The sequence below is a fragment of the Triticum aestivum genome, chromosome 2B (assembly GCF_018294505.1).
Source record: "Triticum aestivum cultivar Chinese Spring chromosome 2B, IWGSC CS RefSeq v2.1, whole genome shotgun sequence".
In the NCBI taxonomy this organism is placed as follows: Eukaryota; Viridiplantae; Streptophyta; class Magnoliopsida; order Poales; family Poaceae; genus Triticum; species Triticum aestivum.
In genome coordinates this window covers 500189426-500201832 of record NC_057798.1, presented here as the reverse complement: position 1 = coordinate 500201832, position 12407 = coordinate 500189426, and the positions used below count along the sequence as shown (strand labels likewise).

General features: G+C 41.9%; 1 protein-coding gene across 1 annotated transcript; it reads right to left on the bottom strand.

Annotated features, from left to right (window-relative positions):
- Positions 1–4206: 4206 nt before the first annotated feature.
- Positions 4207–5927, bottom strand: LOC123045685 (protein FLOURY 1). The gene has a single exon (XM_044468830.1). The coding sequence runs from the start codon at positions 5399–5401 to the stop codon at positions 4526–4528; it is 876 nt and encodes a 291-aa protein (XP_044324765.1). The 5' UTR covers positions 5402–5927; the 3' UTR covers positions 4207–4525.
- Positions 5928–12407: the final 6480 nt, after the last annotated feature.

Sequence of the window (12407 nt, the reverse complement as noted above, 5' to 3'; positions counted from 1 at the left end):
CTTCACCACCATAGCGTAGCCACCAGGGAAAGGAACTCTATAACTAAGAGACCTAACTACACTACTGCAACATGAACTTGGGGTACCCACCCCCTCACATCACCGATGTGGCAGGCAAAGGAGGTGATTGTTCTCGTCTGAGTCAATATTACAACTGTTACTACATATTTATGTTGGTCGAGCAATTTAAATCATTCACATAGTAATGAATCTTGTTTGGGCAAAGAATATTTTTAAAAATTCAAACACTTACTTGATTTGTTTTTTCTTGAAGTACATATAGAACATAATATATTTTAGAGGGTCGGGTCAGAACGATGTTTGAAAGTTGTGTCTATTTTTTTACATGCATGAACATTTATTGTGAGAACAATATTTGGTAATTCCATGAACTTTTATTTGACATGCATGGATAGTTTGTTTGATATACATGAGCATTTACATTTGACGGTGAACATATTTTGAATTTTTATATCATAATTCTATTAATAAACACAATGTTGTAAAAAGTAATTTTACAAATCAAGATCACGAGAAAGCACAACGACCTAATCAACCTTTATTCATTCTCCCGTGTGGGGTTGCATTACTCGGTCCTGTAGTTAAAACTAGTTTGTCGTCAGACCAACAACCTTTTTAGTGAACCATGGGTGCACTGTTTTCGTAGTGCATGGACATGTGACGACCATGATGATCCCCAATCGCAGAATATTCAGAATTTGGTTGGGATTGCGATTGGCTGCAACAGTTGTGTTGAACACTGAAGCTTTATAAGGAAAATCCACTATGTGAGTTTAGATCGATGGATCTGATATGGCGGCGCATGTATCATCCTTTCTTGAAGGTGTTCACTTTGAAGCAATGATGACACGTGTTTTCTGAAGTGATCAAAACCCTCAATATGTGCTACTCCAATTAACTATTGCTAGACAGTAGTTGCTAGGCCTTCAAGTACAAGAAAATATAGTAAGTGGTAACTTGCCCCTTAGTTGAGAAACAAATGTATTAGGCTACACTTCACTACAATTAAAAGTCTAGCCATGTCACCAACAATTCTGGAGAAGTTGTCAATCTCACTTGTTTTGCTAGTTGTAACAAATGATTAGAAGATAATGTGGTTGTAAATGTTTTGCATTTTCAGAATATGCTAAAAAGTACATGCAATTGAGATTTTGGAGGTTTTTGTGTCAATAAAACTGGACCGAGGTTCATAGGTTCAGTGGTAGCATCTTTAACGACATAGATGCTACATAAATGTAAGCATATGCATGTCTAGTGACCAATCGGGCATTCATGGCATAATATGTCATAGGTTGAGATCATTTTATACATGTGGTGCATCCATAAATCCAAAAGACCAACTACTATTGCATCAATTGACTATTAATCCACTCTAGGTGACCAAAATCCTCGTATATCCTCGAGTATTAAGTAATACCGTAAAAAAAGAGCATTGCATAGAGCATCATGACTTACAATTGAAGCCAAGACGACTTTCAGAGTTATGCAATCTTTTGTTCCTAGTGAGGCAAATCCATTTAAGATTTTCCTCTCTCAGTATTAGTGAAAGTACTACACAAATAGGGGTTTACTCCATGTAATGCAAACCAATTCTTCTATTGTTCTTTCATGTGAATTGGTCAATCATTAGACTATAACTTTAATTTTCACCATATAACTAAGTGTCATCAGGTGAATGACATACAGATGCTCAAAATCATACTCCCTCCGTTCGAATGTAGTGCATATAGACTTTGTGAATAATCTTACGGATGGTCAAAATCATACTCCCTCCGTTCCAATGTAGTGCGTATAGACTTTGTGAATGACATACAGATGGTCAAATCATACTCCCTCTCAAGTTTGATCAAGTTTATAGAGAGAATTATTTATATCTGTAATACCAAATGTATAAATAGGAAACTACGTCTTATGATGAGTCCAATGATATATATTTGGCATTCTAGATGTAAATATTTTTCTCAACAAACTTGATCAAAGTTTGTGAGGTTTGACTTTTCAAATATTCTATATTTACTACATTATGAAACAAAGGGAGTGTTTGGCTACCACAAGAATTGCACTATGTGTAGAAGGGTATTGAAATTAGATTCTAGAAATAGAAGTGTTTGGCTACCACAAGAATTTGAATCATAAATTCCAAATCCGATTCCGGTGACATGGAATATGACCAAACCAATTCTTTATTATCAACAAAGAAACAAATGGAATTCTTGAGACCTACACATACAAATGCCCCTAGAAATTCCGGAGAATTTCGTAAAAAAATTATGGTGTGAACGCGAGAATAAAAATTTCAATATCAAAGTTTTACAGAAGGGCATATATGGGACCCACTTGCATGAATTGATCCGCCGATAAGATCATAGTTGCTCCTCAACATGTGGACAATGACCATAATTTTGAACATTTTAGAGAAAATTTATAGTGTGAACACAAGGTTGAATATTTAAATATCAATGTCTAAGAAGCCTACATTGGGTATACTTGTATAGTTCGGTTTGTCGATGACAGCTTAGTAACTAGTCTGTACGTTGACAATGTCGGTCAAATTTCAGTTGATTCCAAGTAAATTTTTATCCATCAACACAAGGTTACATTGGGTATACTTATATAGTTCGGTTTGTCGATGACAGCTAAGTAACTAGTCTGTACGTTGACAATGTTGGTCAAATTTCAGTTGATTCCAAGTAAATTTTTATCCATCAACACAAGCAGTGAAAATTTCCATATGACATCGAAACATAAATATTGGAATTGGAATCTTTTAGAATCAAAATGAATTTCTATCAGAATTAGCTTTAAAGTTCAATTGGATGGATCAAATTCAATTCTTAGGAACCAAACGAGGTGTTACTTTTTCTTTTTTGCAGGATTGCCTGAGAAAGGAAGACCATTCCACCAATTGTCTCCTGCGAATTGATAATCTTAGATTTCTTAGTTCAGCAAAGATTGCTTCTATATGCAAACAACTGCGACTAGGGCACAACAAAGCCTACCAGAGGAAAGTATATTAGCAGGTACTCATCATATTTCTTATTATCTACATCAAGTTCTAAAAAAGAAGTATGTATCCGCATCCCCTTAGTTAAAAACTAGAAATAGAAAGCAAATATTGATTTTGGCAAACTTCAGTGAGGGAAGCTAAAAATTACAATGAATGCTGACTTTGCCAATGAATGACAGACTGCTTGATGAACAAAGTGTATTTGTGCCAGCAATAGTGGCTTCAGCGCTATACACACATCTGGAACTGATGAAGAAAACTGGGCAGTCCAGCCAGAGGGCAACTCCAATCTTCAAACTGTTACGAAGAAGTCGTTTACTGATTAGCTGCCAGGAGATAGTCGGCTCAGGGGCTCTTGGACGAAGAGCTATCCAAACAGGAAGGAAATTCTTGGATCAAAACTCACCGATCCTATTTACCGTTGTCTACCACCGGATGCAAGTTTGCCTAATGAATCTATATCATACTACAGTGCAAAACACGTCACCAGCACAGTAAATATGTACTCCCTCCGTTCGAAAATACTTGTCGAAGAAATGCATAAAAATGGATGTATTTAAAACTAAAATACGTCTAGATATATTCATTCCTCCGACAAGTATTTCCGGACGGAGGGAGTACTATCTATGAGATTTGCTTAATTTGAGAACCTGTAAATTGGCTTCAAATTAGCATATGCCACTACAATGCTTTTTTAGAAGAAATACCACTGCAAAAATATCTTTCGACGTAAATATCTTCATATGGTGAAAAATAATTGCCAATGTGAATTATCTAACTTACAATCGATAGCTGACTTTATAGTATCTTAATTATTACTTTTAGCGAATAGCTTAGCAACCAGTGAAGTAATACAGTGCCCTAGTATGCAAGACTGCCAATAGAAGCACGAATCAGACACAGAAAAACTAGCAAACCAAGATTTCACCGTCCAAGAACAATTAAACAGCAGTGCTGGCCAGCACAATAAAAATGGAAATAGCTGAACCCTCCCTGTTTTCAAGTTCAGCCTGATCATGAAGAAATCAAGCGAGAAAGCAAATGTGGCTTGTAAATCAACACAGTCAAAACTCGTAAACGCCTTTTGAGGTATTCCAAAGCTGGGACTTACTCGAAACTGGAAGATTTTTGCATTTAGAAATCCATTATCATGTCCAAAAGACTAGCACGCACATCTATTGAGTTCACAATAATAAGACTTAAAAGGGTCCCGCAGATAGCATTGAGCATTTGTGCAGTTGAAGCATCTAGTACGATTATTAATCACATCTTAGGAGCTTGCAAAGGATGGTATATTTACAGGTGGATATTACATATATCTCTGCAGAGTTTTGCCTGCTTGAGTAATCTCACAGCAGCACCAGCTATCAAAATTTGGGCATTGGGAGGCCCTATATGGCTGCTGAATGCCATACAAAATGAAGAACCTGAACTGTCAAGAACTTCCCCAGCTTCAGGCCAACGTTTCTGCTCCATTGAGCTACCAGGAAGAAGGATCTACAACCGCTTGTCTCGGTCGTCCTCGCTTGTGTCTGACACGGCTCGCTCGGATGAGAACTCTGGCTCCCCGGATTGCATGCCAAACTTATTGATCATCCACTGAAGAGAATCAATCACCTGCCTGTCGTACATCTGCTTCTGCTGCACCATCTCCCGGAACTGCTTGGCCTCGCGCTCCACCAGTGCCTTCTCGTTTCGCAGGCACGCGATCTTGGCCATGGCCTCGTCAGCCGCAGAGGCCGCCGCGCGCCTCTCCTTCTCCAGCTCCTCTAGCGCCGCCTCCTTCAGCCTCCTCTCCCGCACGAGCCGCCGCCTGAGCCGCTCCACGCTGCCCTCCTCCGCGCCGTTCACCTCGCTCGCGATGTCCTCGTCCTCCGTGTTGGCCTCCTGCTCCAGCTCAGAAGCCAGCGACCTCGAAACAGGCTTGTCAGAGCAGCTGCCAGACCGGGCGCGCTCCACGGTGTGGCCCGAGCTGCCGTTCTTCAGAGCCCGCGCCTTCGTCCCACTCCCACACATGGTGCAGACGACGCCTCTGACGCGCACCGCTTGCACGGTGGCGCCCGCGCTCCCCACGAGCCCCTCCACCGCGTCGCAGCGCTTGCCGAGGCGCCAGACCATGGCGGCCAGGTAGAACAGGGACATTACGACGAGCACGTGGTGCGCGCCCACGGAGCGGGAGAGGGCGGCCCAGTGCGCGGCGGAGGCCCACTCGCGGCCGACCTCAGACTCGGAAGCGTGCAGCATCGCGAAGACCCCGAGCGCGGAGCCGACGAGGAAGTAGGCGGCGCCGGCGCCGGGCATGGAGGCGAAAGGGACGCCGGCGAGCGGCTTCAGTAGACCACCGGCACTGGAGATGCGGTTCCAGCCGCCCATGACGACGGAACTTTGACCAGTCCTGCTCCGATTCAGGCGAATAGAATTCTGATTGGGGAGATGGGATCGCTCGGGGCCAGGGCAAATCTTGGAGATCGATCGGCGCGGGGATTTGGGGGAGATGATGAAGAGTCTGGGGGATGGCCAGGAGCCGGGCAGTCCGCGCCGCGGCAGTAGGGTTCTGGTTCAGTAGAGGAAGGGAGATTTCTTCGGATAAGTCGTGGGCGGTATCGCTGCCCTGTGGGTCTCATGATTTGTGTGGGTCCACATTGTCGGTTCGTGGGTTGCGGGACGCGTGGGGGCCGCCGAAAATGAAGGGACATGGGTAGTCGTAGTCGGTACCACTTTGAGGGTTCTTTACTCAAGACGCTGACCCATTCGATGACAGGTGGGCTACCAAATACACGGGTCCCACGCGTCCGTAACATGTTTTTTTGGGACTGTGACCTGGTTTAGGTGTACTAGTTCCGGGAATGTTTTAGACGAGTTCGAGTTCGGGGGTGTGTTTTGAACGAGCGGATATGTGGATGGGAGCATGGGGTTATTTATAAAACAAAATCATGGAATTTTGTTTATATGATTATATCCTCCGTTCCATAATGTTAACAAAGTCTTACATTATGGGACGGACTAAGTAGTAGTTTAAACCTGTGAATCTCAAAATCAAGAATCAATATAGACCCAAATAGCTGGGACTCATAGCTACTGTGCCTAGTGGTGACGCCGGGGCATTCAATAAAATATCAAATAATTGTTGATCGGTTGGTATACTATTGCTAATTGTATGTTGCTATTGCATTGCACAAATGAATACCAATGAATACCAAGGAGAAAATTCTTGGCTCGACCAACTGAATGTGCCTGCTATGGTAGAGCGAATGTATTGTTGTTTTCTAGAATCATCCACGTATTTGAAAGGTTCATATGGTATATGGCTTGCTGTTAGCATCAACTCTTCGCGAGTGGTCATTGTTGGGTTTCGTAGTAATTTCAAAAATTTTCCTACGCACATGCAAGATCATGTGATGCATAGCAACGAGGGGAGAGTGTGGTCTACGTACCCAACGCAGACCGACTGCGGAAGCGATGACACGACGTAGAGGAAGTAGTCGTACGTCTTCACGATCCAACCGATCAAGCACCGAAACTACGGCACCTCCGAGTTCGAGCACACGTTCAGCTCGATGACGATCCCCGGACTCCGATCCAGCAAAGTGTCGGGGATGAGTTCCGTCAGCACGACGGCGTGGTGACGATCTTGATGTTCTACCGTCGCAGGGCTTCGCCTAAGCACTGCAACAATATGACCGAGGTGGAATATGGTGGAGGGGGGCACCGCACACGGCTAAGGAACGATCACGGGGATCAACTTGTGTGTCTATGGGGTGCCCCCTGCCTCAGTATATAAAGGATGGAGGAGGAGGAGGCCGGCCAAGGCTATTGGTGCGGCCAGGATGGGAGTCCTACTAGGACTCCAAGTCCTAGTAGGAGTCCATCAAGAGGGGAGGAAGGGAGAAGGAATAGGAGGAGAAGGAAAGGTGGCCGGCCCCCTTTTCCCTAGTCCAAATCGGACCAAAGGGGAGGGGGGGCGCAGCAGCCTTTTTCCTCTTCCCACTAAAGCCCATCAAGGCCCATTACTTCTCCCGTATTCCCGTAACTCCCCGGTACTCCCGAAAATACCCGAATCACTCGGAACCTTTCCGAACTCCGAATATAGTCGTCCAATATATCGATCTTTACGTCTCGACCATTTCGAGACTCCTCGTCATGTCCCCGATCTCATCCGGGACTCCGAACTCCTTCGGTACATCAAAACTCATAAACTCATAATATAACTGTCATCGAAACCTTAAGCGTGCGGACCCTACGGGTTCGAGAACAATGTAGACATGACCGAGACACGTCTCCGGTCAATAACCAATAGCGGGACCTGGATGCCCATATTGGCTCCTACATATTCTACGAAGATCTTTATCGGTCAGACCGCATAACGACATACGTTGTTCCCTTTGTCATCGGTATGTTACTTGCCCGAGATTCGATCGTCGGTATCCAATACCTAGTTCAATCTCGTTACCGGCAAGTTTCTTTACTCGTTCTGTAATACATCATCTCACAACTAACATATTAGTTGCAGTGCTTGCAAGGCTTATGTGATGTGCATTACCGAGAGGGCCCAGAGATACCTCTCCGACAATCGGAGTGACAAATCCTAATCTCGAAATACGCCAACCCAACATCTACCTTTGGAGACACCTGTAATGCTCCTTTATAATCACCCAGTTACGTTGTGACGTTTGGTAGCACCCAAAGTGTTCCTCCGGCAAACGGGAGTTGCATAATCTCATAGTCATAGGAACATGTATAAGTCATGAAGAAAGCAATAGCAACATACTAAACGATCAGGTGCTAAGCTAATGGAATGGGTCATGTCAATCAGATCATTCAACTAATGATGTGACCTCGTTAATCAAATAACAACTCTTTGTCTATGGTTAGGAAACATAACCATCTTTGATTAACGAGCTAGTCAAGTAGAGGCATACTAGTGACACTCTGTTTGTCTATGTATTCACACATGTATTATGTTTCCGGTTAATACAATTCTAGCATGAATAATAAACATTTATCATGATATAAGGAAATAAATAATAACTTTATTATTACCTCTAGGGCATATTTCCTTCAGTCTCCCACTTGCACTAGAGTCAATAATCTAGTTCACATCGCCATGTGATTTAACAGCAATAGTTCACATCACCATGTGATTAACACCCATAGTTCACATCGCTATGTGACCAACACCCAAAGGGTTTACTAGATTCAGTAATCTAGTTCACATCGCTATGTGATTAACACCCAAGGAGTACTAAGGTGTGATCATGTTTTGCTTGTGAGAGAATCTTAGTCAACTGGTCTGCCACATTCAGATCCTCATGTATTTTGCAAATTTCTATGTCAACAACGCTCTGCATGGAGCTACTCTAGCTAATTGCTCCCACTTTCAATATGTATCTAGATCGAGACTTAGAGTCATCTAGATTAGTGTCAAACTTGCATCGGCGTAACCCTTTACGACGAACCTTTTTCCATAATCGAGAAACATATCCTTATTCCACTAAGGACAATTTTGACCGCTCTCCAGTGATCTACTCCTAGATCACTATTGTACTCCCTTGCCAAACTCAGTGGTATGGCATACAATAGATCTGGTATACAGCATGGCATACTTTATAGAACCTATGACTGAGGCATAGGGAATGACTTTCATTCTCTTTCTATTTTCTGCCGTGGTCGGGCTTTGAGTCTTACTCAACTTCACACCTTGTAACACAGGCAAGAACTCTTTCTTTGACTGTTCCATTTTGAACTATTTCAAAATCTTGCCAAGGTATGTACTCATTGAAAAACTTATCAAGTGTCTTGATCTATCTCAATAGATCTTGATGCTCAATATGTAAGTAGCTTTTACTGAGGTCTTTTCCTTTTAAAGAACTCCTTTAAAACACTCCTTTATGCTTTGCAGAAAAATTCTACATCATTTCTGATCAACAATATGTCGCTCACATATACAAATCAGAAAGGCTGCAGTGCTCCCACTCACTTTATTGTAAATACAGGCTTCATCGTAAGTCCATATAAAACTATATGCTTTGATCAACTTATCAAAGCGTATATTCCAACTCCGAGATGCTTGCACCAGTCCATAGATGGATAGCTGGAGCTTGCACATTTTGTTAGCACCTTTAGGATTGACAAAACCTTCTGGTTGCATCATATACAACTCTTCTTTAATAAATCCATTAAGGAATGCAGTTTTGACATCCATTTGCCAGATTTCATAAAATGTGGCAATTGCTAACATGATTCAGACAGACTTAAGCATCGATACGAGTGAGAAAATCTCATCGTATTCAACACCTTGAACTTGTTGAAAACCTTTTGCAACAAGTCGAGCTTTAGTGGATAGTAACACTACTATCAGTGTCCGTCTTCCTCTTGAAGATCCATTCATTTAACATTGCTTGCTGATCATCGAGCAAGTCAATCAAAGTCCATACTTTGTTGTCATACATGGATCATATCTCAGATTTTATGGCCTCAAGCCATCTCGCGGAATCTGGGCTCATCATCGCTTCTTCATAGTTCGTAGGTTCATCATGATCTAGTAGCATGACTTCCAGAACAGGATTACCGTACCACTCTGGCGCGGATCTTACTCTGGTTGATCTACGAGGTTCAGTAGTATCTTGTTCTGAAGTTTCATGATCATCATCATTAGCTTCCTCACTAACTGGTGTAGGTGTCACAGAAACAGTTTTCTGTGATGTACTACTTTCCAGTAAGGGAGCAGGTACAGTTACCTCGTCAAGTTTTACTTTCCTCCCACTCACTTCTTTCGAGAGAAACCCCTTCTCTAGAAAGTTTCCGAATTTAGCAACAAAAGTCTTGCCTTCGGATCTGTGATAGAAGGTGTATCCAATAGTTTCCTTTGGATATCCTATGAAGACGCACTTCTCTGATTTGAGTTTGAGCTTATCAGGATGAAACTTTTTCATATAAGCATCGCAACCCCAAACTTTAAGAAACGACAGCTTAGGTTTCTTGCCAAACCATAGTTCACATGGTGTCGCCTCAACGGATTTAGATGGTGCCCTATTTAACGTGAATGTAGCTGTCTTTAATGCATAACCCCAAAACGATAGTGGTAGATCGGTAATAGACATCATAGATTGTACTATATCCAATAAAGTACAGTTATGACGTTCGGATACACCATTATGCTGTGGTGTTCCATGTGGCATGAGTTTGTGAAACTATTTCACATTGTTTTAACTGAAGGCCAAACTCGTAACTCAAATATTTTACCTCTACGATCATATCGTAGAAACTTTTATTTTCTTGTTACGATGATTCTCTACTTCACTCTGAAATTCTTTGAACTTTTCAAACGTTTCAGACTTATGTTTCATCAAGTAGATATACCCATATCTTCTCAAATCATCTGTGAAGGTCAGAAAATAATGATACTTGTCGCGAGCCTTAATATTCATCGGACCACATACATCAGTATGTATGATTTCCAACAAATCTGTTGCTCGCTCCAATGTTCCGGAGAATGGCGTTTTTAGTCATCTTGCCCAAGAGGCATGATTCGCAAGCATCAAGTGATTCATAATCAAGTGATTCCAAAATCCCATCAGCATGGAGTTTCTTCTTGCGCTTTACACCAATATGACTTAAACGGCAGTGCCACAAATAAGTTGCACTATCATTATTAACTTTGCATCTTTTGGTTTCAATATTATGAATATGTGTATCACTACGATCGAGATCCAACAAACCATTTTCGTTGGGTGTATGACCATAGAAGGTTTTATTCAAGTAAATAGAACAACAGTTTATTCTCTTACTTAAATGAATAACCGTATTGCAATAAACATGATCAAATCATATTCATGCTCAACGCAAACACCAAATAACATTTATTTAGGTTCAACACTAATCCCGAAAGAATAGGGAGTGTGCGATGATGATCATATCAATCTTGGAACCACTTCCAACATACATCGTCACTTCACCCTTAACTAGTCTCTGTTTATTCTGCAACTCCCGTTTTGAGTTACTAATCTTAGCAACTGAACTAGTATCAAATACTGAGGGGTTGCTATAAACACTAGTAAAGTACACATCAATAACATGTATATCAAATATACTTATGTTCACTTTGCCATCCTTCTTTTCCGCCAATCACTTGGGGTAGATCCGCTTCCAGTGACCAGTCCCTTTGCAGTAGAAGCACTTAGTCTCAGGCTTAGGACCAGACTTGGGCTTCTTCACTTGAGCAGCAACTTGCTTGCTGTTCTTCTTGAAGTTCCCCTTCTTCCCTTTGCCCTTTTCTTGAAACTAGTGGTCTTGTCAATCATCAACACTTGATGTTCTTTCTTGATTTCTACCTTCGTCGATTTCAATATCACGAAGAGCTCGGGAATCGTTTTCGTCATCCCTTGCATACTATAGTTCATCATGAAGTTCAGTAACTTAGTGATGGTGACTAGAGAATTCTGTCAATCACTATCTTATCTGGAAGATTAACTCCCACTTGCTTCAAGCAATTGAAGTACCCAGACAATCTGAGCACATGCTCACTAGTTGAGCGATTCTCCTCCATCTTTTAGCTATAGAACTTGTTGGAGACTTCACATCTCTCAACTCGGGTATTTGCTTGAAATATTAACTTCAATTACTGGAACATCTCATATGGTCCATGATGTTCAAAACGTCTTTGAAGTCCCGATTCTAAGCCGTTAAGCATGGTGCACTAAACTATCAAGTAGTCATCATATTGAGCTAGCCAAACGTTCATAACGTCTGCATCTGCTCCTGCAATAGGTCCGTCACCTAGCGGTGCATCAAGGACATAATTCTTCTGTGCAGCAATGAGGATAAACCTCAGATCACGGATCCAATCCGCATCATTGCTACTAACATCTTTCAACATAATTTTCTCTAGGAACATATCAAAATAAACACAGGGAAGCAACAACGCGAGCTATTGATCTACAACATGATTTGCAAAATACTACCAGGACTAAGTTCATGATAAATTTAAGTTCAATTTAATCATATTACTTAAGAACTCCCACTTAGATAGACATCCCTCTAATCCTCTAAGTGATCACGTGATCCAAATCAACTAAACCATGTCCGATCATCACGTGAGATGGAGTAGTTTCATCGGTGAACATCATTATGTTGATCATATCTACTATATGATTCACGCTCGACCTTTCGGTCTCCGTGTTCCGAGGCCATATCTGCATATGCTAGGCTCGTCAAGTTTAACCTGAGTATTCTGCGTGTGCAACTGTTTTGCACCCGTTGTATTTGAACGTAGAGCCTATCACACCCGATCATCACGTGGTGTCTCAGCACGAAGAACTTTCGCAACGGTGCATACTCAGGGAGAACACTTCTTGATAATTTAGTGAGAGATCATCTTATA

Bases quoted from the DNA above. Each gene is read 5' to 3' on its own strand.
- LOC123045685 (XM_044468830.1), bottom strand. From the start codon at position 5,401: ATGGGCGGCTGGAACCGCATCTCCAGTGCCGGTGGTCTACTGAAGCCG.